The sequence below is a fragment of the Dendrobates tinctorius genome, unplaced genomic scaffold (assembly GCF_039654945.1).
Source record: "Dendrobates tinctorius isolate UK_male_01 unplaced genomic scaffold, ASM3965494v1 ptg000019l, whole genome shotgun sequence".
Taxonomy (NCBI): Eukaryota; Metazoa; Chordata; class Amphibia; order Anura; family Dendrobatidae; genus Dendrobates; species Dendrobates tinctorius.
Window position 1 is genome coordinate 69,344,219 of NW_027361687.1, and position 27,640 is coordinate 69,371,858.

Here is a 27,640-nt window from a genome sequence, read left to right on the forward strand (position 1 = left end):
TGGAGAACTGACGCTGGCCGTAGCCACCAAGCGAGAGACTGCCTCACTCTGAGAGGAAGCAGAATAGGACGGTCCAAGGACATCGTGGTCTTGTCCCAGGCTGAAAGCAGAGACAGCTGGAGGGGGCGAAGGTGAAACTGCGCAAAGGGCACTGCTTCCATGGAGGCCACCATCTTCCCCAGGACCTTCATGCAGAACCGAATGGGAATGGGAGCAGGCCTCTTGAGAGTTCTGATGCCCTTGGACAGAGTTGTAAATTTTTCCTTTGGAAGAAAAACACGGGCTAGCTCCGTGTCGAATTCGATACCCAGAAAGGTCAGACGCTGGGAGGGGATCAGAATGGACTTCTCCTTGTTGACCAGCCAACCTAGGCGGCTGAGAGTGTCCAGGGTTATCTGAAGGCTCCGGAGACAGTCCTGGCGAGACGAACCCTTGATCAAAAGATCGTCCAGATAAGGGATGATGAGGATCCCTCTGGAGCGAAGGATGGCCATTACGGTCGCCATCACCTTCGTGAAAACCCGGGGCGCTGAAGCCAGGCCGAAAGGAAGAGCTGTGAACTGAAAATGGTCTCCCTGAAACGCAAATCGAAGATACTTCTGATGTTGCACACATATTGGAATGTGCAGATAGGCATCCCGAATGTCCACCGAGCAGAGAAATTCCCCGGGCTCCATGGAAGCAATCACTGACCGAAGAGACTCCATCCTGAAATGAAGAATCTTCACGTGGCGATTGAGCAATTTGAGGTCCAGAATAGGACGAAGAGAGCCGTCTTTCTTCGGGACTACAAAGAGATTGGAGTAGAACCCGGAAAACCGTTCGTCTGAGGGAACGGGAACAATGACTCCGGCGGAAAGGAGGGAGGAAATGGCCTGCAGAAAACCCGGAACCTGGGCCCGCGGTCGCAGAGGCCGAGACCGGAAAAACCATCTGTTCGGGAGTGAAGCAAATTCGATTTTGTAACCGGATGCGACGAGTTCTCTGACCCAAGCGTCGTCTACAACGGACAGCCAAGAATCCGCGAAAAAGGAAAGTCTGCCGCCCACCCTGGAAGAAATTCCAGGTGGGGGTGACCCGTCACTTAGACGAAAATCTGCCGGAATTGGCTCCTGCAGATCTGGAATATTGTCCTCTAGATCTCCAGCGAGGAGCGGGTTTGTAGGAAGGTTTCCTCTGATCCCGCTCCCTGGTGGCAGGCGGCCGATCCTGTTGAGTGGCTCTCTCTGTGGCAGGGAAGGGACGAAAGGGCCTGAATGGTCGAAACCCCCTTCTGTTGAAGGGACGTTTTGGTCGAGACTGGGGAAGCGAAGTACTTTTACCTCCAGTGGCATTGGAAATTATCTGATCCAGCTTTGCTCCAAAGAGCCTAGAGCCATGGAACGGCAGATTGGTAAGCGACTTTTTCGAAGTAGTGTCCGCATTCCATGACTTTAGCCAAAGGACTCGGCGTACAGCTACTATGTTGCTGTTAGCCCTTGCTACGCAGCCGGCCGCGTCCAAGGAGGCGGCCAAAAGGTATTTTCCCGCCTGGTTAATCTGATCTGCAAGATCTGCTAACTCGTCTTGAGGAGCTGACGCTAAGATGCCTCTGCAAAGAATTTTTGCCCAAGCGGAAATGACCTTCGCCACCCAGGCGGATGCGAAAATAGAGCAGAGAGAGGCGCCAGATGCCTCAAAGATAGACTTAGCCAGAGATTCAATCTGCCTGTCAGTAGGATCTTTGAGCGATGCCCCGTTGGGCAGCGAGAGTACCATTTTAGAGGCTATCCGGGATACTGGAGGATCTACCTCTGGAGCCTTGGACCACTTAGAGAGCAGTTCTGCGTCAAAGGGGTACAGAACGTCCAAGTACTTGCGGCCTGAGAAACGTTGCTCAGGGCGCTCCCAGTGTTTGGATAAGGTAGTATCGAAATCGTTGTGATTGGGAAATGTTCGAGACGGAGGTCTGGCTCGTCTAAGGAGAACCGAGCTTTCCTGAGCTGGAGCCTCATCCTGTTTAAGCTTTAGTGTTTGGAAGATAGCTGCAAGAAGACTATCGACCATGTCCCGCGTTTTAGAAACGCTGTTCCCCTCTGAGCTAGCTTCCGAATGAGAATCATCGCCTGACTGAAGGCTGTCCTCCGAGGAAGGAGAAGGAGGCCTGGGAGCGGAAGGGCCCTGCGAGCTCGAAGACGAAGTGGACAGAGCCCGCTTCCGAGAAGTCCTTCCCTGTCTGTCTCTCTGAAGGTCGCGGTCAGGTGCGGACGACTCACCCCGAGAGGTGGTCGGGGCAGAGGTGGCTGAGGATAGCTGAGGTAATCGTTCTAAGACCTGGACCAGCGACTGTGATACTTTTGTCAAGTCAGAAACAGACTGACATTGTAACGGCCCACTCCGGGGGGAGAGAGGAGGGAAGAGCGCCCTCCGCCCGGGATTCTGTGCGTTCCTGAGATGCTGACATATTGGAAGGACTGCAGGGGGGGCAGAATGGGGACGACTGACCCGATGCCCACTTCTTTTTACAGCGCGCACAGGCGTAATAGGTAGCGGTGGGCCTGAAGCAGAGAACCCCTGAAGGGTTGGGCATAAGTGAACTGCACTGAATGGCCGCAGAAATTAGGGAATAACTGCCGAGGAGAGCTAATCCCTGTCCCAGAGCCGAGCCTACCGAGATTCTGTGAGCAGCAGAAGAAACGCCGAAGTGTCCCCCAAGCAGCGCAGGAAGGAGTGAAAAACCAGGAAATCCTTGTGCTGGAAGATGGGGGGCGGAGCTTAGCGGCTGCGCCGTGATTGGCTACCAGCGACGGAGGGGGCATGACAGAGAGGGGAGGCTGGCATTCCAAAGAGAAAGAAGCCCTGTGATGGGCTAGAAAAGGCACGCTGAAAAAGCGCGCTGAGGAACGGAGGAGGGAGCAGAGAAATTCCCCTGGCTGAGGGGAAAGTGAAAGTGAAAGTGACGGCGCCCGCGCCGGCGCTGCAACCCCTTGCCCACCCCGACATACCGCGCTCAGGAAGTAATATGAAGCGGTCCCCTGCTTGCGACGCTGCTGCGGTGAGTGAAGGGATCCGCAGCGTCTCCCTGACTAGAAGAGGGGAAGGGATAGTGTCCGCATTCCATTGTGTGAGCGCGCGGCAGGCAGAAAGGGCGGGAGATTCAAAAACAGTGGACCTGTAATCCCAAGGTCCAACTTCTCCCATGCACTGGAGCTTATGCGGGGGCCGGAGGGAACGTACAGGCACTTACCTGACGTCCCTGAAGAGGATGACCACAGGGGCCCACGGGGAAACGGCAGGCCGCTGGGAGGGGAAGGAGTCCTCTGTACCCGCATCCTGCAGAAGACGGCTTGAACCACCTGCGATCGCCGTCTTCCTCTCAGCCCTGTCCCGAGAGAGGGGTGAGGAGGGGGATTCGGCAAGGACCAGCCACCTGTCCACAACCCTTATCACCGGAAGGTGATAGGGAAAAGTCCTGCCTGCGGTACTGAGAGTTGCGATGTGGATGACACCACACTGCTCGCTCAGCCGCATGATATAGGAAATCAGGGTGATAAGTATACCCTGTTTCCCAACGGAAAAACCTAAAAGATAAAAGAAGAAAAGATTAAAAAGTTCAAACTAAACCCTGAAAGGAAAAATTGGATTAATAACTGCAGATCTGGGGAGATCCCGGTCCGCCTCCTACAGACACTAAGCACAAACTGAGGTGCTTGGTGCCTGTCGGTGGGTGTATACTGCCGGGGAGGAGCTAATTTTCTGTTTTTGCATAGTGTCAGCCTCCTAGCAGCAGCAGCATACACCCATGGTATTCTGTGTCCCCCAATAAGGCGATAAAGAAAGGAATTTTTACATTTTTTTCTTTCTTTTTCTTCCCTTCCACCTGATATGATGTTTGGTTAACTGATTTCCATTGAGCTCTACAGCATGAATTAAACTCCAAGATATTGAATTGAGAATGGAAAAAAGGATAAACTATTATGTGAAAAATATATGGATCATCTAAACGTTATTTTAATTTTCAATGGATTAACTTGGTTATAATTAATTTGTACCATGTATTATATGTATCTTCAAAGTTTCACTTGTATAAGTAAGAACTTGATGACATGTAATTGGTTCTATACCACATGTCTGACATAAAGCGCTACATAAAGCGCGGTGGCTCAGTGGTTAACGCTGCAGCCTTGCAGCGCTGGAGTCCTGGGTTCGAATCCCACCAAGGACAACATCTGCAAGGAGTTTGTATCCCCGTGTTTGCGTGGGTTTCCTCCCACACTCCAAAGACATACTGATAGGGAATTTAGATTTGTGAGCCCCATCAGGGACAGTGATGAAAATATGTGCAAACTGTAAAGTGCTGCGGAATATGTTAGCGCTATATAAAGATTATTATTATAAAAAGCTATTCAGTGTTAAAATAGTATGCAAATAATAATTAAATTACGAAACGTGTATGCTAGATTTGCACATTTTTTCTGCCCATGTACACTGGTGCAACTTTTTAATTCTTCAATATAGACTTCTGAATTTTATTAAACACGCTGGCTATTTTTCTATTTCAGCCAAGCAATCTTCCAGGTTTATAAGCACTGTATAACCCGCCCACGTGTGGGCGGGGTTGAGAAGATTAGATGAGCTGAAGAAGGGATATTATCAAAACTACAGCAAGAAGCCCAGTAAGTGACACATTGATGGAATTTTGGTCGTTTTATGTTTGCCTAATATGTTGAGGAGCTTAATCCCTTTAAGTTGTTGGCAAATCTCCACAAACGTCTCTAAGCTCAGAAGCAGCTGGTGTAGCATACAAGTGTCAGACCACACCTGAACCCTGTGTGTCCTGGGGCAGGGAGTCGTACCTGCGTATATACAGACGAAGGAGCCCTTGGCTATGTCGTCCAGACAGCGAATCCCCCAGCCCTTGTTCTGGGTTTTGAAGAGCTGGAGGCGCACTTGGAGGCCATGCTGCACCAGGCGGTTCGTGCACATGTTGTGGTTGCACTTACATCTCTTGTTGCATTCGTACACCCTGCAAGGAAACGAAAATTCTCAACCCATGGGCTCTCATCACCCCTGGGACAAAGCTGTCTCTGATAGCAGCAGGAAGGTGCACACATTGTGTACCAGCAGTGCCAACACGCAGCCAGTCCGAACTGTCAATCTATAGGGGCACACCAACTACAGGCAGTATCCCATAAGCTCTGGAGCAACGCACTCAGGAAGACTGGAGCGCTACTTTAAGGGAGAGATTTTCACACTCCCTCATGATCGAAATGAGTCCCATAAGGAACTAATGGTGACCTTACCCGGTAGGCAGACATTCATCCAGCCGCTTGTGTGTGTAACCTGCGGACGTGTTCACCTGTGCCCCGGGGGTGCAGCGGGTGGCGTCAATCGTTAGCTGATGACAAGCACATTTGAATCTGAAACAAAAATGTGTCAAGAGATTATCCATGAAAACTGGTCGCATTAAAAAACCTCCTAATCTTCTTCCCTCCCAAGGATGTTATATTTCGAGTCCTAGGGACGCTGCATGTGTATGGGAGTCGGTCTCATGAGCGGAGCGCGATCCAAAGTTATACAGCCAGCACCTGCCTCTAAGCGTATGTTCCCACGGTCAGGAAACGCTGCTGGATGGACGCTGCATACATCCGCAGCGTCCAGATGGTACAGCATAGTGGATGGGATTTCATGAAATCCCATCTCCATTATGCGTTCAGGGACACCTCTGGCTTCCCTGCGTAGACACACGTGAAATGTCTTTACAGACCACAGCATGTCTATTTATCTTGCGGAGTCGCTCAGTCTCCACAAGATAAAGTCACCCTTACAATGTAATGGGACACGGTGATTCCGCACGGCTCAATGAACACATGAGGAATCGCCTGCGTTCAAAAGCCGGCCGCGCTTTGGACGGAGTGAACATCTGCTGTGTCCAAAGCGCTGCCGGTTACTGACCGTGGGAACATACCCTAACAGATGTGACTGGAGCTAGCTCCGATCACTTCTGTTTAACCATGTAAATGCTGCAGTCAAGCTCTAAATAATGTTTGGCAAGACCCTGATTCGGTGTTCACGTCAGTAGTCCATGATCATCAAACCAAAGCCCTGTGAAGATAACTGTATCCCAGGCATCTCTACTGGCCCCACGACATCACGTGTGGACCTTCAGCGCTTCTTCCTACCTGTCTCGACATCCGTCCGTGCAGTCACATCCCACCAGGAAGTCCACACCGGTGTTAATGAACACTCCTCGGCCGGGGATGCGCTCCTTGCTGTATTCTACCTGCGGAGGGGGTGTCCTGTCTATCTCATTAACGCAGGACAGGGGCACGTCCTCCTTGCCGTACGTGATGTCTGGGATGTAATAAAAGGGTTTCTGGGGCTGGAACTTGCGGTCCACCAACACGTAAGGGTCCAGGCAGAACATTTCTAAATACAGTTTGTCACACTTGGACTCGAAGATGTATCGTTCTATTTCCGGCATGGTTCGCAGGCTCAGCCCACAAGGCGTTTTGTAGATGACGTGGAACCCCATCTTGCGGTTCACGCGCTTCCTTGCAGTCATCCGCCGGAAATCATAAAGGAGAGGGACAAGCATGGGGTTCTTGCCCCGGTGGGAAATGGCTCGGACTCGCGACAAGCAGTTCTGGTTGCACGCGTGAGGTAGGTAGAAAAGTTTTTCTCTCGGGGCCCTATAAGTTATCTCCGTCGGCATTGGGCTTGTCTGAATAATCTGGAATGTGGGATTGGTGGTAATAAACCTGTACAGAGACGTGAGGGAAAAAGATCAATATTGAAGACCTGAAAGCAATATTTGAGGTCTGTTAGTGAAGGGCAGCTCACCTGTTGGGCTGTGCCATCTGTATGGCTTGGATGGTGTGATTGGGTTGAAGTTTCTGAATGGCCTGAATAGTGGCTTGGAGAGTTTGAATGGGGATCTGCTGAATCTGCTGGAATTGCTGAATGGGTTGGATCTGCTGAATGGGTTGGATCTGCTGAATGGGTTGGATCTGCTGAATAGGTTGGATCTGCTGAATAGGTTGGATCTGCTGAATAGGTTGGATCTGCTGAATAGGTTGGATCTGCTGAATAGGTTGGATCTGCTGAATCTGAGGGATGGGTTGGATCGGCTGAATCTGCTGTATCTGCTGAATCTGCTGTATCGGCTGAATCTGCTGGATGGGCTGGAAAGTCTGGTTGAGTTGGTTTGGAAGAACGGGGCGCAATTCAGTGACTGCCTCGATGGGTATGGGGGAGGACTGTCCTGAACCCACTGATCCAGGACGGAACGATGTGCTTTTCTTGGCCACTTGCTTCTTAGACTGCGCCTGTTGGCTATCCGAGCTGCAAACAAAAACAAAGAGGAGTCACAAATACGGCTGACACTTATCTAAGTGTACATTTGAACCAGAAACTGGCCGAAAACGGTAGGCAAGATGTCTGAGCCACTCATCCGACACATAGGTAAGGAGTATTGCCTGCTGTATGCCTCCAAGCACCTGGTCTCCTGGCACTCACATGTCAGCCTGTCAACTAGACCTCTCTATAGAGAGAAAAAAACGTCAGATTTAGGGAGGTTAGTAGATGGCGGGAGCAGTAGTTGTTCAGTTTTGGAGAGGTTGAGTTTCAGATAGAGAGCGGACATGATGTGGAGACTGCGGACAAACAGTCACTGGCGTTCTGTAGTACAGCGGGGGTAAGGTCAGGGGAAGACGTGTATAGTTGTGTGTCATCAGCATAAAGATGGTACTGAAAGCCAAATCTGCTGATAGCCTGTCCGGGGCTGTGTAGAGAGAGAACAGAAACGCGCCAAGGACTGAGCCCTGATGTACCATGACAACGAGAGGAAGAGATGAGGTGGAGCCAGCGAACAAACCACTGAAAGAGCGGTCATAAAGATAGGAAGAGAACCAGGAGAGGGCAGTGTCCTTAATGCCTAGTGACTGGAGCCTAGAGAGTAGGAGACAGTGGTCAACAACTTCAAAAGCCGCAGAAAGGTCGAGAAGAATGAGCAGAGAGTGGTCACTGTTACATTTTGCTGTCAGAAGGTCATTTGGTCACATAGAGGAGTGCAGTTTCTGTCGAATGTAGGAGGCGGAAGCCGGACTATGAAGGGTCTAGGAGGGAGTGAGTGGAGAGGTAACGGGTAAGACGGGAGTAGACCAGGCGCTCCAAGAGTTTAGAGATGAAGGGGAGATTGGAGACTGGTCTGTAGTTGTTTGTGCAGGATGGGTTGAAAGCTGGTTTCTTTAATAATGGAGTAATGATAGAGTGTTTGAAAGAGGATGCGAAAATGTCCGAGGAGAGAGAGAGATTAAATATTGTAGTTAGGTGAGTTGTGACGACTGGAGAGAGAGACTGGAGGAGATGTGAGGGAATGGGATCGGTAGTGCATGTAGTAAGACGAGAAGAAGAGAGGAGTCTGGAGACTTCTTCTGTGATGGGATCAAATGTGGAGAGTGAGCCAGGGGAAATGAAGGGAGGGACAACAGCACTTGGTGGTTGTGAGCGATTTTCCTGACAGATATTATCTATTTTCACTATAAAGTGAGAGGCCAGGTCATAAGCACAAATATCTGTGATAGGGGCTTGTGCTTTTGGCCTGAGAAGGGAGTGAAAGGTGTCAAAAAGTTTCTTGGGGTTGTTGGAAAGTGAGGATCAGGGTGGTGTAGTAGGTCTGTTTGGAGAGGTGAAGGACAGAGTTATAGGTTCTTAACATAAATTTGAAGTGCATGAAGTCTTCTGGTGTGAGTTTTCCTCCTTAAGCGTTTAGCACTCCTAGAGCATTGCTGGAGCAGTCGAGTTTGCGATGAGAGCTAGGGCTGTTTTACTCTTTGTTTGGAGGTTCTGAGGGTGGTCAAGGGTGCTTCTGAGAGGGTCATTGTAGTGGTGGACAGCAAAGATCAGGACAGGAAAACGAGGAAATTGTGGACAGTGATGAGTGTAGGGAGTCTGAAAGTGTATGAAGGTTAATGGCTTGTAGATTTCTGAATGTGTGGTAGGTGGGAATGTGCTGGGGTGGGCGAGGATTTGTGAGAGTGAAGGTGAGAATGTTGTGGTCAGAGAGGGGAAGCGGCAAGTTATTTAGGTAGGAGATTGAACACAGCCGGACAAAGACCAGGTCAATGGTGTTATCGTCTTTGTGTGTCTCAGAGGTTGAGAGCTGTGAGAGGCAGAGAGAAGTGGTTAGTGATAGGAGATTGATAATATGTGGACGTCAAGACTTACTCTGTGTCAATGAGCTGTGGCGACGGTATTGACTGTGGAGAGGAAGGCTCCGTGGGCTTAAATGGAGACTCGCTGCCGGTGAGGTCGTGGGTGTACTGCACTACGGGCCCTTTGCTCCGCACAGCACCTAACACATAGGGGGAGAGAACAACAATTAGTTATATGAGGAAATCAATACCGCACACAAAAAAGATCAAATACTCACCCACGTTGGGGCGTGTTCTCTGCTGTCCCGCCTGTTTTTTCTCCTGAGTGGTAGCGGTGGACGTCTTCATGCTGAACATGGGCTCCAGACGTGTGGATCCTCGGTAGATCCATTCGCATCGCTTATCATCCTGAAATAGAAAGGGTAACGGTGGAAGTTCTCAACAAGCGCCGTATATGCCATCACATGTCGAGATGGAGTTAAAGGCTATCTATGTGCTCCAGATACAGTGGATGAAAAGGAAATCTCCTTACCAGAAACAGGATCTTCACCAGGCTGCCATCCACTTCCTCCACCTTGGATTTCCACCAAGTGCCCTCCCATTCCGTCTTGATCATCTGCCCGCTCTTGAGTAAAACCATTGGACGGTTTGGGTAAGCGGTGACGTATTCCTCAATGAAGTCTCGGCACGACACATCTTCTATGTCCTCCCAAGATTTAGCCACTACAAAAAAAGCCACAGGTAAAATCTGCAGCAAATCTGTTACATGTGGATTTGGCTAAAGTCAACACTCACATGGTCTGCAGACAGGGTACAGCTCCGACTGCGTGACATAAGAGGCGTAGCCATCATCAAAGAAGATCAGAAACCTGAGAAACAATAGTTGATTTTTTAGCATCATATAAACCTGACAAAGATGCAAATCAAACTATACAAGGTTACATTTCCCCATATACCAAATATTTAAAGGTTTAAACCCTTGTTCATAAATCAATATTGTCAGATAGAGCTTGTGAAAACGAGCAATTTCGCAATTTACTAATTAAAATTTGCAGCCGATCCAAAGATATTAACACTTTTGTTAACCGCTAGACAGCAGTGGTGGTCGGTCACTTGGGCATCAAGCCTATAAACAAAATAAAGCGTTAATATCTCAAGAAAGGCTCAAAATTTTAACATATAAGATATCCTGGATGGGCTCAAAGGGCACGTGCTGAAGAACGTCAAGAAAAAGATTGAGATCCCATGGATCTACCGACCAGGTGGGCGACCCCCTGAATAAAAGTCTTCACTTGTGAAAAGGGAAGCCAAATCTCTCTGGAAGAGGATTGACAGAGCGGATACCTGACCGTTAAGGGTACTGAACAAGAGATGCGACTCAAGGCCGCTTGAAGAAAGCCAAGGTTAGACGGAAAAGAAAAGGACATTGGAAACAAACCGTTCTCACACCACCGGAAGAAGGCCTTCCAACATCTGGGGCAGAGGCGTGAGGATGCTGGTTTCATCGCCTTAATCATGGTCTGGATGACCTTGTTAGAGAAACCGGCTTCCTTCAGGACTGCGGCCTCAACGGCCATGCCGCTAAAAACTCAGAGACTGAGAACTCAGGTGGAAGAGAGAGCCTTGCAAGAGAAGATCTGGGCGGTCTGGAAGCCTCCAGGGAACGTCCATAAGCATGTTCACCAGCTCCGCATACCAGGCCCGTCTCATCCAGTCTGGAGCAATCAGAAGAACGGGGAATTCCTTCTGCCTTTATCTTTTTTACGACTATCGGAATCAAGAGAAGTGGAAAAAGATAAGGCAGCTGAAACTGGGACCATGGGATCACTAGGGCGTGGCAACCGATGGCCATCAGATCCCGGGACCTGGCTACGAATAGAGGAACCTTGTGGTTCATCCGAGACGCCATGAGGTCAACATCTGGAATACCTCATCTCTTGACATATTTGGTTAAGACGGCGGGGTTGAGAGACCACTCACCTGATGTGAGGCCCTGCCCAATTTTCCACCCACAGAATGTGACCGGATGATATGGCAGGAACGTAACGTTCCGCCCATCGCAGAATCTTTGTCACCTCTGACATGACCCGCGAGTCCCACCTTGGTGGTTTATGTAAGCCACGGCCATGGCATTGTCCGACTGAATGCGAACCGGCTGGCCTGCAAGGAGAGACTGCCAGCGGAGAAGGGCAAGAAAGATTGCCCTGATCTTCAAGACATTGATGGGGAGAAGGGCTTCCTGAGCGTTCCAGCGACCTTGCGCTGTGTGATGAAGGAAGACCGCTCCCCAGCCGAGGAGACTGGCGTCGGTGGTGATGATCTACCACCGGAGAGGGACAAAAGACCTCCCACGCAGGACCTAGGCGGATAGCGACCACCAAGTCAGAGATTACCTCATCTTGAGAGGCAGAAGAACCGATCGGTCCAGGGAGACGGTTTTCTTGTCCCAAGCAGACAAGAGGGCAAGCTGAAGAAGGCGGGTGTGGAACTGGGCATAAGGCACGGCTTCCATGGCAGCAATCATCTTCCCCAGGACCCTCATGCAAGACCGTAAGGGGAGGGGGATGGTTGCTATAGAGAGCGAATTCCTTGGCGGAGAGACACAAACTTTTCCTCCGGAAGGGAGACACGGGCCTGGGTCGTGTCGAACTCCATAACCCAGAAATACCGGCGGGTTGGCCCTTTGATCAGGAGAACGTCCAGGTACGGGATTATGAGAATCCCTTTGGAGCGAAGGATGGCCATGACTACTGCCATGACCTTGGTGAACACCCTAGGGGCAGACACCAGTCCGAAAGGAAAGGCCGCAAACTCATAATGATCCTCCTGGATCGCGAACCGAAGGAATCTCTGGTGCCGCACACAAACGGGAATATGGAGATAAGCATCCTGTATGTCTACAGAACACAGAAACTCTCCTGGTTCCATGGATGCGATCACTGAACGTAAGGACTCCATCCTGAAGGTCCAAGATCAGACTGATGGATGTGTCTTTTTTCGGGACTACAAACAGATTAGAGTAATACCCCGAAAACCGCTCGTTTTGAGGAACGGGCACGATTACTTCTGAGTGTAGAAGGGAATAGACCGCCTGAAGAACCCCTGAAGCTTGACAGGAAGGCTTTGTCAGGTGAGAGAGAAAGGAAGAAACGTCTTTCTGGGGTGGAAGAAAAGTCTATCTTGGAACCGGACGTGACTATCTCCCTGACCCAGGCATCGCTGACCACTGACAACCACGCGTTCCTGAATAGAAGGCGGCCTCCCACCATGGAAAAATTTCCAGGTGGTGGTGACCCGTCATTTGGAGGAAAACCTGTGAGAGCGGGACCCGGAGGGCTTGGAGGAATGTCCTTTTGGCCTCCAGTGACGTGTCGGTTTGAAGGATAGCTTCCTCCTCTCCCTTGGGGTGGACGAGCGGTCCTGTTGGGAGGAAGTCCCTGAAGAGGAGAAAGGTCGAAAGGAGTGAAAGGGCATGGGCCCTCTCCTATTGAAGGGATGTTTAGGCTTAGACTGAGGAGAAGTACTCTTCCCCCCCGATGGCGTCCTAAACTGGTCTAACTTGGACCCAAAGAGCCTGGACCCCTGAAAAACTAGGTTGGTAAGAGATTTTTTAGGGGTTGGATCGGCATTCCCCGTCTTCAACCAAAGGATGCGGCATATGGCAATGATGTTGCTGCTTGCCCGGGCGGAACATTCGGCTGCATCCAAAGAGGCGGCCAGAAGATATTTGCCGGCATGCACAATCTGGTCCGCCAAATTTGTGACTTCTTCCGAAGGAGCTGCTGCAACGATGCCCTGGAGGAGAATTTTGGCCCAGGCAGAGACACACTTCACCAGCCAGGTGGAAGCGAAGCTGGGACAGAGGGAGGCACCGGTCGCTTCAAAGGCCGATTTAGCCAAAGACTCAATCTGCCTGTCCGTGGCATCCTTGAGAGACGCACTATCTGGAAGAGACAGAACTGTTTTTGAGGCCAAGCGAGAGACTGGGGAGGGGCCACCTTGGGATACTCTGCCCATTTACAAGTAATAGCGGTCTACAAATATCTCAAGGGCTGTCACATTGTAAAAGGATCATCTTTATTCTCATTTGCACAAGGAAAGACTAGAAGCAATGGGATCAAACTGAATGGGAGGAGACACAGATATTAGAAAAAACTTTTTGACAGAGTGATCAATGAGTGGAACAGGCTGCCATGAGAGGTGGTGAGTTTTCCTTCAATAGAAGTCTTCAGACAGAGGCTGGACAGACATCTGTCTGGGATGATTTAGTGAATCCTGCTTTGAGCAGGGGGTTGGTCCAGATGGCACAGGAGGTCCCTTCCAACTCTACGATTCTATGAATCTATCTAAGGTCTGGGCTAAAGGGATACAAGATGTTTAACTGTTTCCTTCCAGGGAAACGCTTCTCTTTATGATCGGGGAAGTTCCGGGGAGGACGTTTTACCCATTGAAAGGAAACAGAGTGCATGGAGAAAAGGATTTTACGGTGAGTACACAAAAGTCTATTTCTCTGTCGCCTCATTGGGGGGAATGTCGCAGTGCTTCGAGAAGGTGTGCAGACAGGACCAAATCGCAGCCTTGTAAACCTGTTCCACAGACGCCTGGTGCTGAATGGCCCAGGAGTACCAAAACGAGTGGAGTGTGCCTTAATCATCGCTGGCATAGGCTTGCCTCTGACACGGTAAGACTCTTGAATAGCCGAGCGTATTCACCTGGCTATAGTGGACTTTGAAGCGGCGAGTCCCTTCCTGTGACCCTCAGGAAGAATGAATAAGGCGTTCTTCTTACGGAAGGATGCCGTCCTTGAGACATTCCTTCTGAGAGCCCTCACCAGATCCTGAGTGTGAAGAGCCCTCTCAAAACGGTGTATTGGTGTGGGGCCAAACGAGGGCAGGACAATGTCCTCATTAAGGTGTAAGAAAGAGACCACCTTGGGCAAGAAGGATGAGGATGGCCTTTGAGGGAACTAAGAGCTAGGCCTGAGTCCAGATCAGTCTGAAGGAACTGCAAAATAGTCGGACTGGAGAAGGCAAGAGAACGACCACGTTTCCCTGCACCATGCGAAAAACGCTTTCCAGGTGCGGTAGTAAATGCAACTCGATGCAGGTTTCCGAGCGCTAATTATAGGGTAAACCACTTCTTGGGAGAACCCAGTAGGGTTAGGACTCAGGATTCAACGGCCAGGCCATTAAATACAGGGCCCGAGTTCTGGTGGCAAATCGGGCCCTGAGAGAGGAAATCTGGTAGATCCGGTTGTCGCCAGGGAATGTCGACGACGAGCTGCACCAACTCCGCGTACCACACCGGCGCAGCCAGTCCGGAGCAACTAGTACACTGGAATCCCTTCCGTCTTGATCTTCCTGATGACCCTCGGAAGTAACTGAAGTGGGGGGAAAAGGCGTACGGAAGATGAAATTGATGCCACGGAAGGACCAGTGCATCCGCCCAAATAGCCTCTGGATCCCGGGACCAAGCTATAAACTCTGGCACCTTGACATTTAGTCTCGATGCCATCTGATTCACGTCCGGAGTCCCCCAACGATAACAAATCTGTTGGAAGACCTTCGGATGAAGTGATCACTCTCCCACGGCGAGACCTTGACGGCTGAGAAAGTCTGCCGCCGCGGTTTTCCACACCCGGGAAGTGAACCGCTGAGATGACTGAGTGGGTCATCTCGGCCCAGCAGAGAATGTGCTCCACCTCACACATTACCACCCTGCTGCGGGTGCCCCCCTTGATGGTTAATATATAAGCCGTGGCGTTGTCCGATTGTATTCAGATGCGGCGACCCACCATGAGGCAATGGAACCGCCGCAGGGTCATCCGAATCTCCCAGATTTCCAGGACGTTGATCTGAAACAGCGACTCAAGGCGACCAGCACCCCTGGGCAGTGTTATGACAAAATACAGCCCCCCAGCCGATAAGACTGGCGGCGGTGGTGACCACCAGCCATTGAACCAGGAGAAAAGATTTCCCCTGGGTGAGGGAAAAACACAACGTCCACCACCTGAGAACCCGCTTGACACACGGAGACAAGTCGGCATAGACGGTCAAGAGAGAAAGGGTTCCAGTCCCAGGCCAAAAGAAGCGCAAGCTGCAGAGGATGGAGGTGTAGCTGAGCAAAGGGGACAGCTTCCATCACTGCCACCATCTTGCCCAGGACCCCCATGCCGAATCGGATAGAGTGAGGAAATGGGCGACAAAGTGCCCTGACTCCCTGTTGAAGGGCTTTAGGGATAATCACCAACCCTCAGGAGGTGTCCAGGGTTATTCCTAAAAAGGATATCTGCTGAGCTGAGACAGGGGAAGATCTGTTTACATTTATCAGACAGGAAAAGCAAAACAAAGTGTATCCAAAGTGATATGGATGCACTCTGAACAGGCTTAGAAAGACGGGCCCTTGATTAGGAGGTTGTCCAAGTATAGCAAAATGACCACACCCCGAGAGTGCAGAATGGACATGATGGCTGCCATGACCTTTGTGAACACTCTGGGTGCAGTGGCGAGGCCGAAAGGAAAGCTGCAAACTGGAAATGCTCTTCGCGGATGGCGAAGCGCAGGAACCTTTGCTGAGGGTGGGGGTGGGGATGTCGATGGATGCTAGGAACTCCCCCTTCTTCATCGAAGTGATGACAGAGCGGAGGGACTCCATCCTGATGTGCGAGCCCTTTTTTAGGAGCTTCAGGTCCAGAAGGAGCGGCACTGTTGCAGTGTTCAGTCCTTCTTCGGAACCACAGATAAATTCGAGTAGAACCCTTCGAAACTCTCGTTTTCTGGAACCGGAATAATGACCCCGTCTTGGCATAGCGAATCATTGGCTCGGTAGAAAGACCGGGCCTGCGCCTCTGTTTCGGGGGGGGGGGCGAGAGAGGAAGAAGCGTGCCGGAGGGCAGGAAGAAAACTATCTTGCATCCGGAAGACACCAAGTCTCTGACCCATTCATCGTGGATGAGACAGAGCCAGATATGACGAAACAGGAGTTGGCAACCTCCTACTCTGTTGGTGTTTACAGAATAATGCTGAGAATCTATGGGACTTGGATCCCTTTGACCTAGATTGCTTGGGTTGGCTCTTCCATGACTGGTTGGTCTTATACAAAACCTGGGAACCCCTGATCCCGTCCCCCCCCCTGAGGGGGAACACCCTGATCCGAAAGAGGTGGTCGCATTTGACCAGCCAGGATTGCTGCGAAAGGGCCGGAAACACGTCTGTTGCTGATAACGTAAAAGGTTGTCTAGTTTTCTGCTGGGGGAGAAACTTACTTTTTCTTCCTGTGTCATCCGAGATAAGCTGATCCAGCTTCTCCCCAAATAAACGACCTCTCTGGTAGGGCAGAGATGTTAGGGACTCTTTGGACACAGAGTCCGCTCATCATTCCCTGAGCCACAGTGCCCATCTGATGGTGATGGCGTTTGAGGCTGCAAGTGCAGCACAGTTAGCAGAGTCCAGGGAAGCGTGCAACAAATATTCCCCGGCCAGAGATCTGATTGGCCAGGTCTGCTGCCTCCGGGGAAAGGTCTATCTGCCCATAGCTTTAGCTAACCACGCCGTGGCAAAAGAGGGAGAGAGTGCCGAGCCCAAGGTTTCGAAAACCAAACGGGCAAGGTTCTCTATCTGACGGTCCATGGGGACTTTAATCGAGGACATGTCTGGTAAGGACAGGGGGGTTTTGGTGGCCAGGCGGGAGACAGGTGGATCAAATGGAAGAGATTCGGTCCATTTCTTCCGCAGATCTGAGGAAAATGGGTATCTCGCCTCAATAGGCTTCTGACCTGCGAAGCGCTTGTCCAGTCGCTCTCTATGTGTCGAACTATGTCCTGGAACTAGGGATGGTTGGAAATAACTCTAAGGACATTTGGTCCTCTTGAAGTACACCACGTGATCTGGGACAGAATTAGAGTCCACATCAACCTTTAAAGTCTGGTTGACAGCCTCAATGAGACTGTTCATCGTCGCCTGATAATCCGGTGAGACTAGATCAAGGGGCATGTCGGAATCAGACTCAGAGTCCAGGTCACTGCAAATTCCGGGTGAGGGGGAGCAGGAAACGGCATGAAAAGGCCTGGGAGACGTGCTATGACCCAGTTTCCTAGATGCCTGTGAAGGTTTTGACTGAGAATGGCCCCTGCTGGCCGACAGTTCCCGTGAGGTAGAGGAACCTTCCAAGACAAGCAGACAAATGCCCCAACCAGTGGAGGGATCTTGGAAGGACTCTATTGCTTTAGCTAGTGACATCATGGACTGTGACAGTGATGAAGCCCACACAGGTGGACTAAGTACACTGGGTTCGTTAGTGGCGAAGGGCTCCTGAACACATTCGGGATCACAGGCCTTGCAGAGTGGCGTACTCTTAGGTTTGGCAGGTGGTACATGAAGCGAAACATGGATTTTTGTGAGTACTCACCGTAAAATCCTTTTCTCTGAGAGGCTCATTGGGGGACACAGATACTGTGGGTGTATGCTTCTGTCGCTAGGAGGCTGACACTAAGTGAAAAAAAAGGTTAGCTCCTCCTCCGTCGTATACACCCTCGCCCCTATTGCGGGCGGAAATCAGTTTGGTGCCAAAGTAGTAGGAGGACAACAAAATCAGCCTTAATACAGGTACAATATATCCAAAACACCACCCTTATATCAAATTAGTAAACGCATATAAATTTAAACAAAACAAGATCCAACTGGCTAATAGGGTGGGTGCTGTGTCCCCCAATGAGCATCTCGGAGAAAAGGATTTTACGGTGAGTACTCACAAAAATCCATGTTTCTCCTTCACCTCATTGGGGGACACAGATAATGTGGGACGTCCTAAAGCAGTCCCTGGGTGGGAGATTGACTCACCGATCCAAGCTACATGCACCTCTTGTTTAAAAGGTGCGCCACCGCTGCATGGAGAATCCTTCTACCCAGGCTCGCATCCGCCGAGGCCTGAGCATGGATATTATAATGTTTGGCAAATGTGTGCAGGCTGGACCAGGTTGCTGCCTTGCAAACCTGTTCCGTCGAAGCCTGGTGACGAAGCGCCCAAGAGGCGCCCACTGCACGGGTAGAGTGCGCTCTGATCCCTGCTGGAATCTGCGTGCCTCTAATGCGGTAGGACTCCTGAACAGTCAAACGAATCCATCTGGCTATGGTCGACTTTGAGGCAGCGAGTCCCTTCCTGCACTCTTCAGGGAGCACGAACAGCGTGTCCGTCTGACGAAAGGGTGCTGTCCGCGACACGTACCTCCGGAGGGCTCTTACCAGGTCTAACGTGTGAAGAGCCTTTTTCCACACGGTGCACCGGTGCTGGACAAAATGAAGGCAAAACAACATCTTCTTTAATGTGAAATGAGGACAACTTTCGGCAGAACAGGAGGGGCTGGTCTGAGGACCACCTCATCCTTATGGAAAGTGAGGAACGGAGCGCGGCAGGATAGAGCCGCCAGCTCTGAAACCCGCCTGATGGAAGTGATGGCCACTAGGGGAACAACTTTCCAGGAAAGGTACCTCAAAGAGATATCCTGAAGCGGTTCAAAATGGAGCTTCCTGCAGAACACCTAGGACCATGTTAAGGACCCAGGCGTCCATAGGCGCCTTATAGGGAGGTATCCGGTGGGAGACTCCCTGGATGAAAAGTCTTCACCTGCAAATTGGTAGTAATTCTGCACTGGAACAGGACAGATAAGGCCGACATTTGTCTCCTGCGGGAGCTTGGGGCAAAGCCCGACTGGAGAAAAGCCAAGATGTTGGGGATCGAGAATCTCAGCGGAGAAACACCGCGGCCTCGACATCAAGCACAGAACACCTTCCATGCTGAAGCAGGCCTTCAGGCGCTAATCATTGTAGCGACCACCTCGCTCCCGAACCCTGCCTGGGTTAGAATCCAAGATTCAACGGCCATGCCGTCAAACACAGAGTCCCTGAGTTCGGGTGGCAAATCGGCCCTTGAGACGGTAGATCTGGGCGCTCTAGCAGGCGCCCAGGCACGTCGGCCAACAGCCGCATTAGATCTGCGTACCACGCTCGACGGGGCCAGCAGAATCGCCTGCCCCCCTTCCGTCTTGATCCCTTTGCTGACTCTCGGGAGTAGTGGCAGTGGGGGAAATAGATATGGGAGGCAAAACTGGTTCCATGGCAGAACCATCGCGTTCACCGCGAATGCCTGCGGGTCCCTGGCCCGAGCGACATATGTGGGCACCTTGGCATTCACTCTGGAAGCCATCAGGTCCACATCCGGAGCTCCCCACAGTTGACAAATCTGCTGAAGAACTTCGGGATGTAGAGACCACTCTCCGGATGCAAGACCCTGCCGGCTGAGGAAGTCTGCCGCCCAATTTTCCACACCCGGGATGTGGACAGCCGAAATCACCGATTGGTTTGCTTCAGCCCACTGAAGAACGTGCCCCACCTCGCGCATGGTTGCTCTGCTGCGGGTGCCCCCCCCCCCCCGACGAAGTATGTAAGCCACCGCCGTGGCGTTGTCCGATTGAATCCGGACGGGGCGGCCTGCTAGACAGTGATGAAACTTCTCCAGAGCCAGCCGAATTGCTCGTCTCTCCAAAAAGTTGATCGGAAGGCGTGCCTCCTGTGGCGACCACCGTTCCTGGGTTGTGTGGTGGTGAAACACCGGTCCCCAACCGAGGAGACTGGCGTCGACTGTCATTATCAGCCCATGACCTGGGGGGAAAAGTTTCCCCTAGGCCAGAGAGGAACTGGTTATCCACATCCGAGCGACTGCCTGACTTGAGAGGACAGTTGGCACCGCCAATCGAGCGTGAAAGGATTCTTGTCCCAGGCTGACACGAGGCGTGCTGCAGGGGGTGAAGATGGAACTGGGCGAAAAGGTATCGCTTCCATTGCTGCCACCATTTTCCCTGGGATCCTCATCCCGGATTGGATGGTATGAGGGACTGGTTGGCGTAGTGTCCGGACTCACTGCCGGAGACTAGCGCCTTTTCCTGAGGAATAATTACCAACCCTCGGCAAGTGTCGAAGATCATTCCTAGGAAGGAGATCCTCTGAGCTAGCACAAGGGATGACTTCTTCGTATTGACCAACCATCTAGGCGGGCAAGAGTATCTAGCGTGATGTTGACACCTTCCTAGCATGCCCGTATTGACGGGCCCTTGACCAAGAGGTCGTCCAGATAAGGCAAGACGACTATGCCTCGAGAATGCAGTGTGGCCATGACAATTGCCATAACCTTTGTGAACACTCTGGGAGCCGTGGCTAGCCCGAAGGGTAGCGCTACGAACTGAAAATGTTGAACGCTGATGGCGAAGCGTAGAAACCTCTGATGAGGAGGAAAAAATGGGAATATGCAGAAATGCGTCCTGGATGTCTATTGAGGCCAAGTATTCTCACTGCTCCATGGCCGATATGACTGAACAGAGAGACTCCATCCGGAAATGTCTGATCCTGCTGAATTTGTTCAGAAGCTTCAGGTCCAAAACAGACCTGATAGACCAGTCCTTTTTGGGGACCGCAAAAAGGTTGGGTTAGAACCCTTGAGCTCTTCCGTGTTCCGGCACTGGAACAATGACTCCGTTGTGCAGGAGCGATTTGATGGCTCCCAATAGAGCCCTTGCCTGGGTATCCACCCTGGGAAGCCAGGAAAGAAAAAAACCATCTTGTAGGGTATCTGACAAAATCTATTTTGTAACCTGAGGCCACCAATTTCTTTACCCATGCGTCGTGAGCGACATTGACCCAGATGTGGTGAAACCTGAGTAGGTGGCCGGCCATCTTGCCTGTGTCGTCTAGTAAAGGCCTTGAGTCATTTGGCCGACGATCTTTGGGATCTGGATCCCCTCGATCTGAGTCGCTGAGTATGCATCCTCCCCAATGGGTTGGCTCTATATGAGACCTGCCGCCCCTATCCTGGCTGGGGCGGCCTGAGGCGGCGGAATTGGCCGCTGTAGTCCACCCAGGGTTGCGAAAGGCCTGAAAACGTGCCTGAAAGCGGGTGACGAAAAAGCGTTTTGACCCTTTGTTGAGGGAGAAACCCGCTCTTTCCTCCTGTGGAGTCGGAGATAAGTTGATTCAACTTCTCCCCAAATAGATGGCCGCACTGATAAGGCAGGGAAGTCAAGGACTTCTTAGAGGTAGAATCAGCTCGCCATGTCCTTAACCATAGGGCTCTTCTGATAGAAATTGCATTAGCGGCAGTAAGTGCCGAGCAATTGTCCGCATCCAAAGACGCATTTATTACATAGTCTCCGGCCATCGCCATCTGACCTGCGACCTCTGAAATCTCTGCAGGTAGATCCTGCTCCTGTGTGACCTTGTTTAATGTTTCTGACCATGATATCATGGCCTTGGCTACCCAAGTTACTGCGAATGAGGAAGTGAGCGCTGACCCCGACGCCTCATATACTGAGCGAGCTAGGCTCACTATAAGGCGATTCGTGGGATCCTTAATGGAGGAAACACTAAGGACGGATAGCAGGGTTTTAGTGGCTAGGCGCGAAACCGGAGGATCAACCGGGGATTCCATCCATTTTTTACGGAGATCCGGAACAAACGGATACCCTGTTTCGAGTGCCTTTTGACCCGAGAAACGCCTGTCTGGACGTTCTCTGTGCCGCTGCACTATGTCCTCAAACTCCAGGTGAGAGGAAAAAAATTCTGTGCGGGCGCTTCACTCGCTTAAATGCCACTTTATGCCCCGTAGCCGCTGCGGGACCATCTTCAATCCCCAGGGTCTGATCGACGGCTTCTATTAAGCTGTCCACTGTTTCACGTGATCCTGGAGTGTCCAGATCAAGGGGCTCGCCTGAGTCGCAATTTGAGGTCTGCTCGCTATCAACCACTGGTGACGGGGAGCAAGAAGCAGAACTTACGGATGCCGAAGCATCGGATGGACTGGGCGACACCGTGTGGACTCTTTTCCCCCGGGTCTGCCTGGAATGAGAGCGGCCCCTGCAGGCCGAAGGCTCTTGTGAGATGGAGGTTCCCTCTAAGGCCGGCGAGCCACTGTCCCTGCCCCTATCTGGGGCCCGAAGGGACTAGACTGCCCTCGTAAGCGATGTCATGGACTGTGATAGAGATAGCCCACTCCGGGGGGTCCGGGACCTCGGTCGCGGTCGCAGGGGAGGGCTCCTGGGCGCGTTCGGAGTCACAGGCTTCACATAATTTTTGGCTCTGTGCTCGTGTAAACCTAACTCCAGAAGAAATGCATGCGGCTTGAAGGAACGTGTGCCCTAATTTAATTGAGGGTTGAGGGGACGAGACCTCTAAACGCCCATAGCGCGTCTCTAGGGTCGGGGTCACACTTACCCCGTCCTGTGTCCCACGTCCGCTGCCTATGCGCTGCGCTCCTTTCCTCTGGGTAGGCCGGGATGTTCCTCTCCTGGACGCGGCCTACACTGCCATGAAGCCGGGGACTCAATTTGTTCGGCGTCCGCCCTAGCCCGGGGGGGCGGCGCCGGAAATGACGTCACGCCGGGGGCGGGACTTCCGCCCGCGGCCTAGTCACGCCGAAGCCGCGGGCTAAATTTTGCATGCCCGCCACGAAAAGACGCCACGCCAGGGGGTCGCGCTGCCGATCCCTGCCGCCGGACCCCGGCGTCCACGCCTGGCGGGAAGAGGCAGGAGAGGGAAGGAGGAATGCCTTACACTTCCTAAGATGCCTGGAGCTTCAGTGGATTCCCCGGAGCGCTGCCGCAGGGCCCTCCCCAGCCCTCCTTACCTGACTCTGGATCTAGCACACCAGGTAGAGGGGATGGGGTTAATTTCTGGACGGTGCAGGCACCCTAGCTCCGTCTAACCCCTTCAGGGGGTGAGGAGAGGGACCGTCCGCCGCCTTGCAGCACCGCCGTCTAGCGTTGGTGGAGCAGTGGGGGCCACACAGACTAGTCTTGTGCCTCTGTACAAGCCCATGGTTTCAATACCTAGGGGCGGACAGGGCTAAGTCCGGCATCATGTCCCACTTCGCGGGAAAGGATACGTGGAGGGACACTCGCACATGCTCGCCCGTTGATGGTTTGGGGAAATCGGATCCTTTCAATAGGATGCGTTGCCCCTGTCTTACTTTCATAAAATAACAAAAATAGAATTCTGGGGAAAAAGGCCCAAATATGTCACACGGTGCCGGAAAGGATACGCGGAGGCGATACTCAACGCGTGCTCGCCCGTTGATGGTTTGGGGAGATCGGCCCCTTTCAATAGGGTCCGTCGCCCCTATCTTATCTTCATGGAAAAAAGAAAAGAAAAAGAAATCTGGAGAAAACCAGACACGTGTGCCTCCAAAGACACTAAGCATAAAACTGATTTCCGCCCGCAATAGGGGCGAGGGTGTATACGACGGAGGAGGAGCACCCACAGTATCTGTGTCCCCCAATGAGGCGAAGGAGATAAACACTATGTCTCGTTAGCCCTCTTGGATGTCTTCGAGTGTGACATGATGCACCCCAGTATGTCCCCGATTCTGCCAATATGCTCCAATAGGGAGAGCCGTGGCTTGTAAGCCCCAGTGACTACTGCAGAGATGGGCCAATGAGTGTATCTGCAGCAGCTCAGAGATATTACCCAGGTCCTGTGGCCCAGTGAGAACGGTCCTCCCAATGCGCTGTGCCCCTCTGAAGTGTGGACAGGCTGCCAAACGTGTAGAGAGCTGGCTGGAAGGATAAATATGCCCGCCGGGAATTGCAGAGGGGGCATGTGACGTGCAGAGATAAGTACCAAGTCGTGGGCGGAGCTACTGCTGCAACGTCAAAGTGAGTGGAGCTTCTGAATTGCGTCCGAGAATAGGCCCAAGCCGGGGGCTAAATTTCCACTGCCAGCCGAAACGAACTCGGAGGGAAAGGGGATGCCATGGGGAATAGCACTCAAAGCGCGCTTGCGGGAGCCCTCTGCCGGGGTTACTGACCCGTTCGTGGCCCAGACGCACACCCAGTCCATCTTACCAGCGGTGTGCGTCCCAGCATGGAGACGCCGCAGGAGAAAGATGAAGCGCAGAACCTGGGCTGCCTCTCTTTCCAAGTCAGCTTGCTCTAGCTTGGACGGTGAAGGGACCCTCCATCCACCACTTTGTTGTCAGAGAGGAAAGGGACCGTCCGCCTTCCTTTCATCACCACTGTTTATCGGGGCGATGTCGTGGGGGCCACATGAACGCCGTAAGTGCCTCTGGACATCCAAGGGGTTAACTCCCCCAGGATGGAACGGGGCTGTTGGTCCGGCACATAAAAGGGCGGGATACTCCTGGATGCAGAGGGGGGTACGTAGAGGCGACACTCCATGTTCCCATCTGTTGTCGGTGTGGGGAAAGCGGTGCCCTGAATGGACCCGTCGCCTCTAGAAAAGATCTCAGGCATACCAGTAAACTATGCAAGAGAGGGTACGTGGAGGAGATACCACACGTTCCCACCTGTTGTGGGTTTGGGGAGAGCGGCGCCCTTAAGGGATCCGTTGCCCCCTGTAATCCTTTGAAAAAATTAAGAAGAAAAAGAAAAAGAAAAAGAAAAAATAAAAAACTATAGATGCGGTCTGAAGATCAGAACACATGTGCCTCCTACTGACACTAAGGCTGGTTTCACATTTGCACTTTTGTGCGCAGCGCATCGTGCGCACCCGTGCGCATGCGCACTGCGCACCTATGTTTAACATGACGTGCGCATGGTCTTGCGCACACGTGCGTTTTTGTGCGCATGCGTTTTTTTGTCTTGCGCGCCAGATGCAACATGTTGCATTTTTTGGTGCGCCCTGTCTCGGCAAAAAAACGCTTGCGCACGGAATGCGCAAAAACAACACATTGAAGTCTATGGGAACGCATGTGTGCGCATGGTCTTTCGCACGGTTGCGTTTTTTTGCGCATGCGTTTTTGAGTGAAACAAGTCTAGAATGTTCTCTAGACAATGGAAAAAATGTCACACCTAAAAACGCATGTGCATAAAAAAACGCAAACGCATGCAAAAACGCATGTAAAACGCAAGTAACGCTGCGTTTTTTTGACGCATCAGCGTGCGCATGACGTTAAAAAAACGCGCGTTTGTTTTGAGTTTTTCTTTGCGTTTTTTATGCGCCCGATGCGCTGCGCAAAAAAACGCTAATGTGAAACTAGCCTAAGCTTCAACTGGTTCTGCTGGAGCCAGTGCCTTGGTGAATACTGCAGAGGAGGAACGAATCTTTTTGGGTTTACTTAGTGTCAGCCTCCTCTTGGTAGCAGCATAACACCCATGGTCCTGTGTCCCCCAATGAGGTGACAGAGAAAAATGGATATTTTATTTACCTCATCTTATTCTTGTTGCTGGGGGGTTCAGCTACGATGCCGGCATACAGCCACACTTGATTCCCGTCCTTGTACTTGGCCACCACTCTGCTTCCTACAAACAATTTTTCGGTTGAAGGGTGGTAGTCGTACGCTATGTGGTTCCCGGACAGCAGGCTCTTCCCCTTGTTGTCAAACTTAACTTTATATTTTTTTCCTGGCCCTGGAGGGGAAGAAACACATTACTGCATCTCAGCACGCAAGAAAAAACAGAAAGATGACTATCCATAAGAAGAGCCAAACAAGCTCACTGATGGATTCTGAGCTAACTCATTCTGCAATCAGCAATACAAGGCAAATGCTGCAAATATGTTAATGAAACCCATTAACACAAACCACGTTTAGCCATAAAAAAGTGAAAAAAATTATATATATTGCCGCCAAGAGGGACAAACGCATTCATCCAGGTACCTTAAAGGGGATAACTAAAAAGAACAAATCTGTCTCCATCTCTGTAACTCACCGACCATCTGGATGGAGATGAGCGTTCCTTTGTGCCATGTTTTGGTTCGCTTCTTTCCCAGTATACGCATGCTGACCATAAGGTCTCCATCTTTGTTTACATCGTGGGCTGTGGCGGCCTGGTTGGAGGCTCCCATGGAGCTGGTAGGTGATGACGGGTGAGAGGAAAGTCGCGTCTGAGGTGCATCTGCAACAATACACTTGCATGTCAGTCCTAATGCAGAAAAAATGTATCACAATATAATGTAGGGTACTTACCAGACTTCTTCTGAATGGCTTCTACTAAGTTTTGGACATCTTGTTTGCATTTCTTCATGGCAGACATTGCATCTTTTAACTAAAATAATAATAAAAAAATAAACTAAATACAAAATGGAAACAAACATTCACCATAGCATACAAAGCAAGAGGTGCTCTTATGAAGGGGCTGCACTGATGAGACCACCGCTCCGAGGATGGTCTTACAGACTTTTCACCTGTATATCTTACTTTGTACTTACTAGATGTTTCTCCTTTGGCGTCTTACTAATTTCTTCCCCTGTAAGAGAAGAATAAAATATTTTTTAAAGTTATATTTTAGTCTATTTTGGAACTTGGATGGTGAAACGTCAGCAATCAGAGTTTGTTCCGGTCACTGCTGGTATGCTGCAGGCTCAGCTCCTGCAACCACTTGATGTAGGTAAAGTTACGTTACATGGTCGTGAATGGGGTTAAAGACTCCTCTCCATTTGTAAGACATTTGTCACTGACCAGATCCGATGCTCAGGACGTCGTCATCATCCTCATCGGGAATCTCGATGACTTCCACTGGCTTCGAAGACTCATCGTCCGAGCTGCTCTCTCTGTAGGCGATGCCCATCTCTTTATACAGGGTCTTCACTAACGACTCGCAGTTATCCAGAGCCCTGAAAATAAGGGACCATCAGACACTCCATCTATATATCACTGCTGTATCATCCACCAATAGTACACATCTGCAAGACTAGTGCATCTTATAGAGACATCCCGGAGACACGATCAAGCCACAGTAAAGAGGCCGGATAGAATCTGATGGCCTATCCTACCCTGCAGCTTAGGTCCCATTCACTTTAATCCCTTTCTGCCATCAGATGTACTATCCCGTCCATGTGCCCTGCGACTTAATTCCCAAGGACGGGATAGTACGTCACAGCGATCAGCGGCACCCCCGGGGGGAGACAATATAATAAAGTAAAAAAAAAAAAAAAAGTTTTAAAAAGGGGGATTTTTGATACTTACCGTAAAATCTCTTTCTTGGAGCCTTCATTGGGGACACAGGTTACCATGGGGTGTATGCTGCTGTCGCTAGGAGGCTGACACTATGCAAATAAGAAAACGTTAGCTCCTCCCCAGCAGTATACACCTACCGACAGGCCCAAATTACCTCAGTTGGTGCCAAAGCAGTAAGGAGCTACTATAAGAAACTCAACCGTAAGAACTCAACCTATGTGCCAACCAAACAAAGGCACCTTGGCCAACACAGTACAACATTAAGGGAGGGTGCTGTGTCCCCCAATGAAGGCTCCAAGAAAGAGATTTTATGGTAAGTACCAAAATTCCCCCTTTCTTTTTCGCTTCATTGGGGGACACAGGTTACCATGCGACGTCCAAAAGCAGTCCCATGGGTGGGAAAGAAATGCTGAGAGAAGGGAACTTAGGTCGGCCGGTGTGAGACCGCCGCCTGCAGTATCTTCGTGTCCAAGCCTGCATCAGCAGAGGCATGAGTATCTACCTTGTAGAACCTCACGAAGGTATGGAGTGACGACCAGGTAGCGGCCTTG

General features: G+C 51.2%; 1 protein-coding gene across 5 annotated transcripts in view; it reads right to left on the reverse strand.

The window, feature by feature from the left end:
* The window catches only part of SETDB1 (SET domain bifurcated histone lysine methyltransferase 1), a 78,554-nt gene that overhangs the window by 20,395 nt on the left and 30,519 nt on the right, over positions 1 to 27,640 (reverse strand). For all 5 annotated transcript variants that reach the window (XM_073567206.1, XM_073567200.1, XM_073567201.1 and 2 more), the window contains 13 exons: positions 26,592 to 26,746; positions 26,342 to 26,379; positions 26,100 to 26,178; positions 25,843 to 26,028; positions 25,341 to 25,542; positions 9,930 to 10,003; positions 9,667 to 9,857; positions 9,413 to 9,542; positions 9,208 to 9,334; positions 6,823 to 7,323; positions 6,162 to 6,740; positions 5,283 to 5,399; positions 4,836 to 5,005 (listed from right to left, as the gene is read on the reverse strand). In XM_073567206.1, coding sequence (XP_073423307.1) covers positions 4,836 to 5,005; positions 5,283 to 5,399; positions 6,162 to 6,740; positions 6,823 to 7,323; positions 9,208 to 9,334; positions 9,413 to 9,542; positions 9,667 to 9,857; positions 9,930 to 10,003; positions 25,341 to 25,542; positions 25,843 to 26,028; positions 26,100 to 26,178; positions 26,342 to 26,379; positions 26,592 to 26,746 — 2,549 coding nt within the window. The remainder of the gene's footprint in view (positions 1 to 4,835; positions 5,006 to 5,282; positions 5,400 to 6,161; positions 6,741 to 6,822; positions 7,324 to 9,207; positions 9,335 to 9,412; positions 9,543 to 9,666; positions 9,858 to 9,929; positions 10,004 to 25,340; positions 25,543 to 25,842; positions 26,029 to 26,099; positions 26,179 to 26,341; positions 26,380 to 26,591; positions 26,747 to 27,640) is intronic.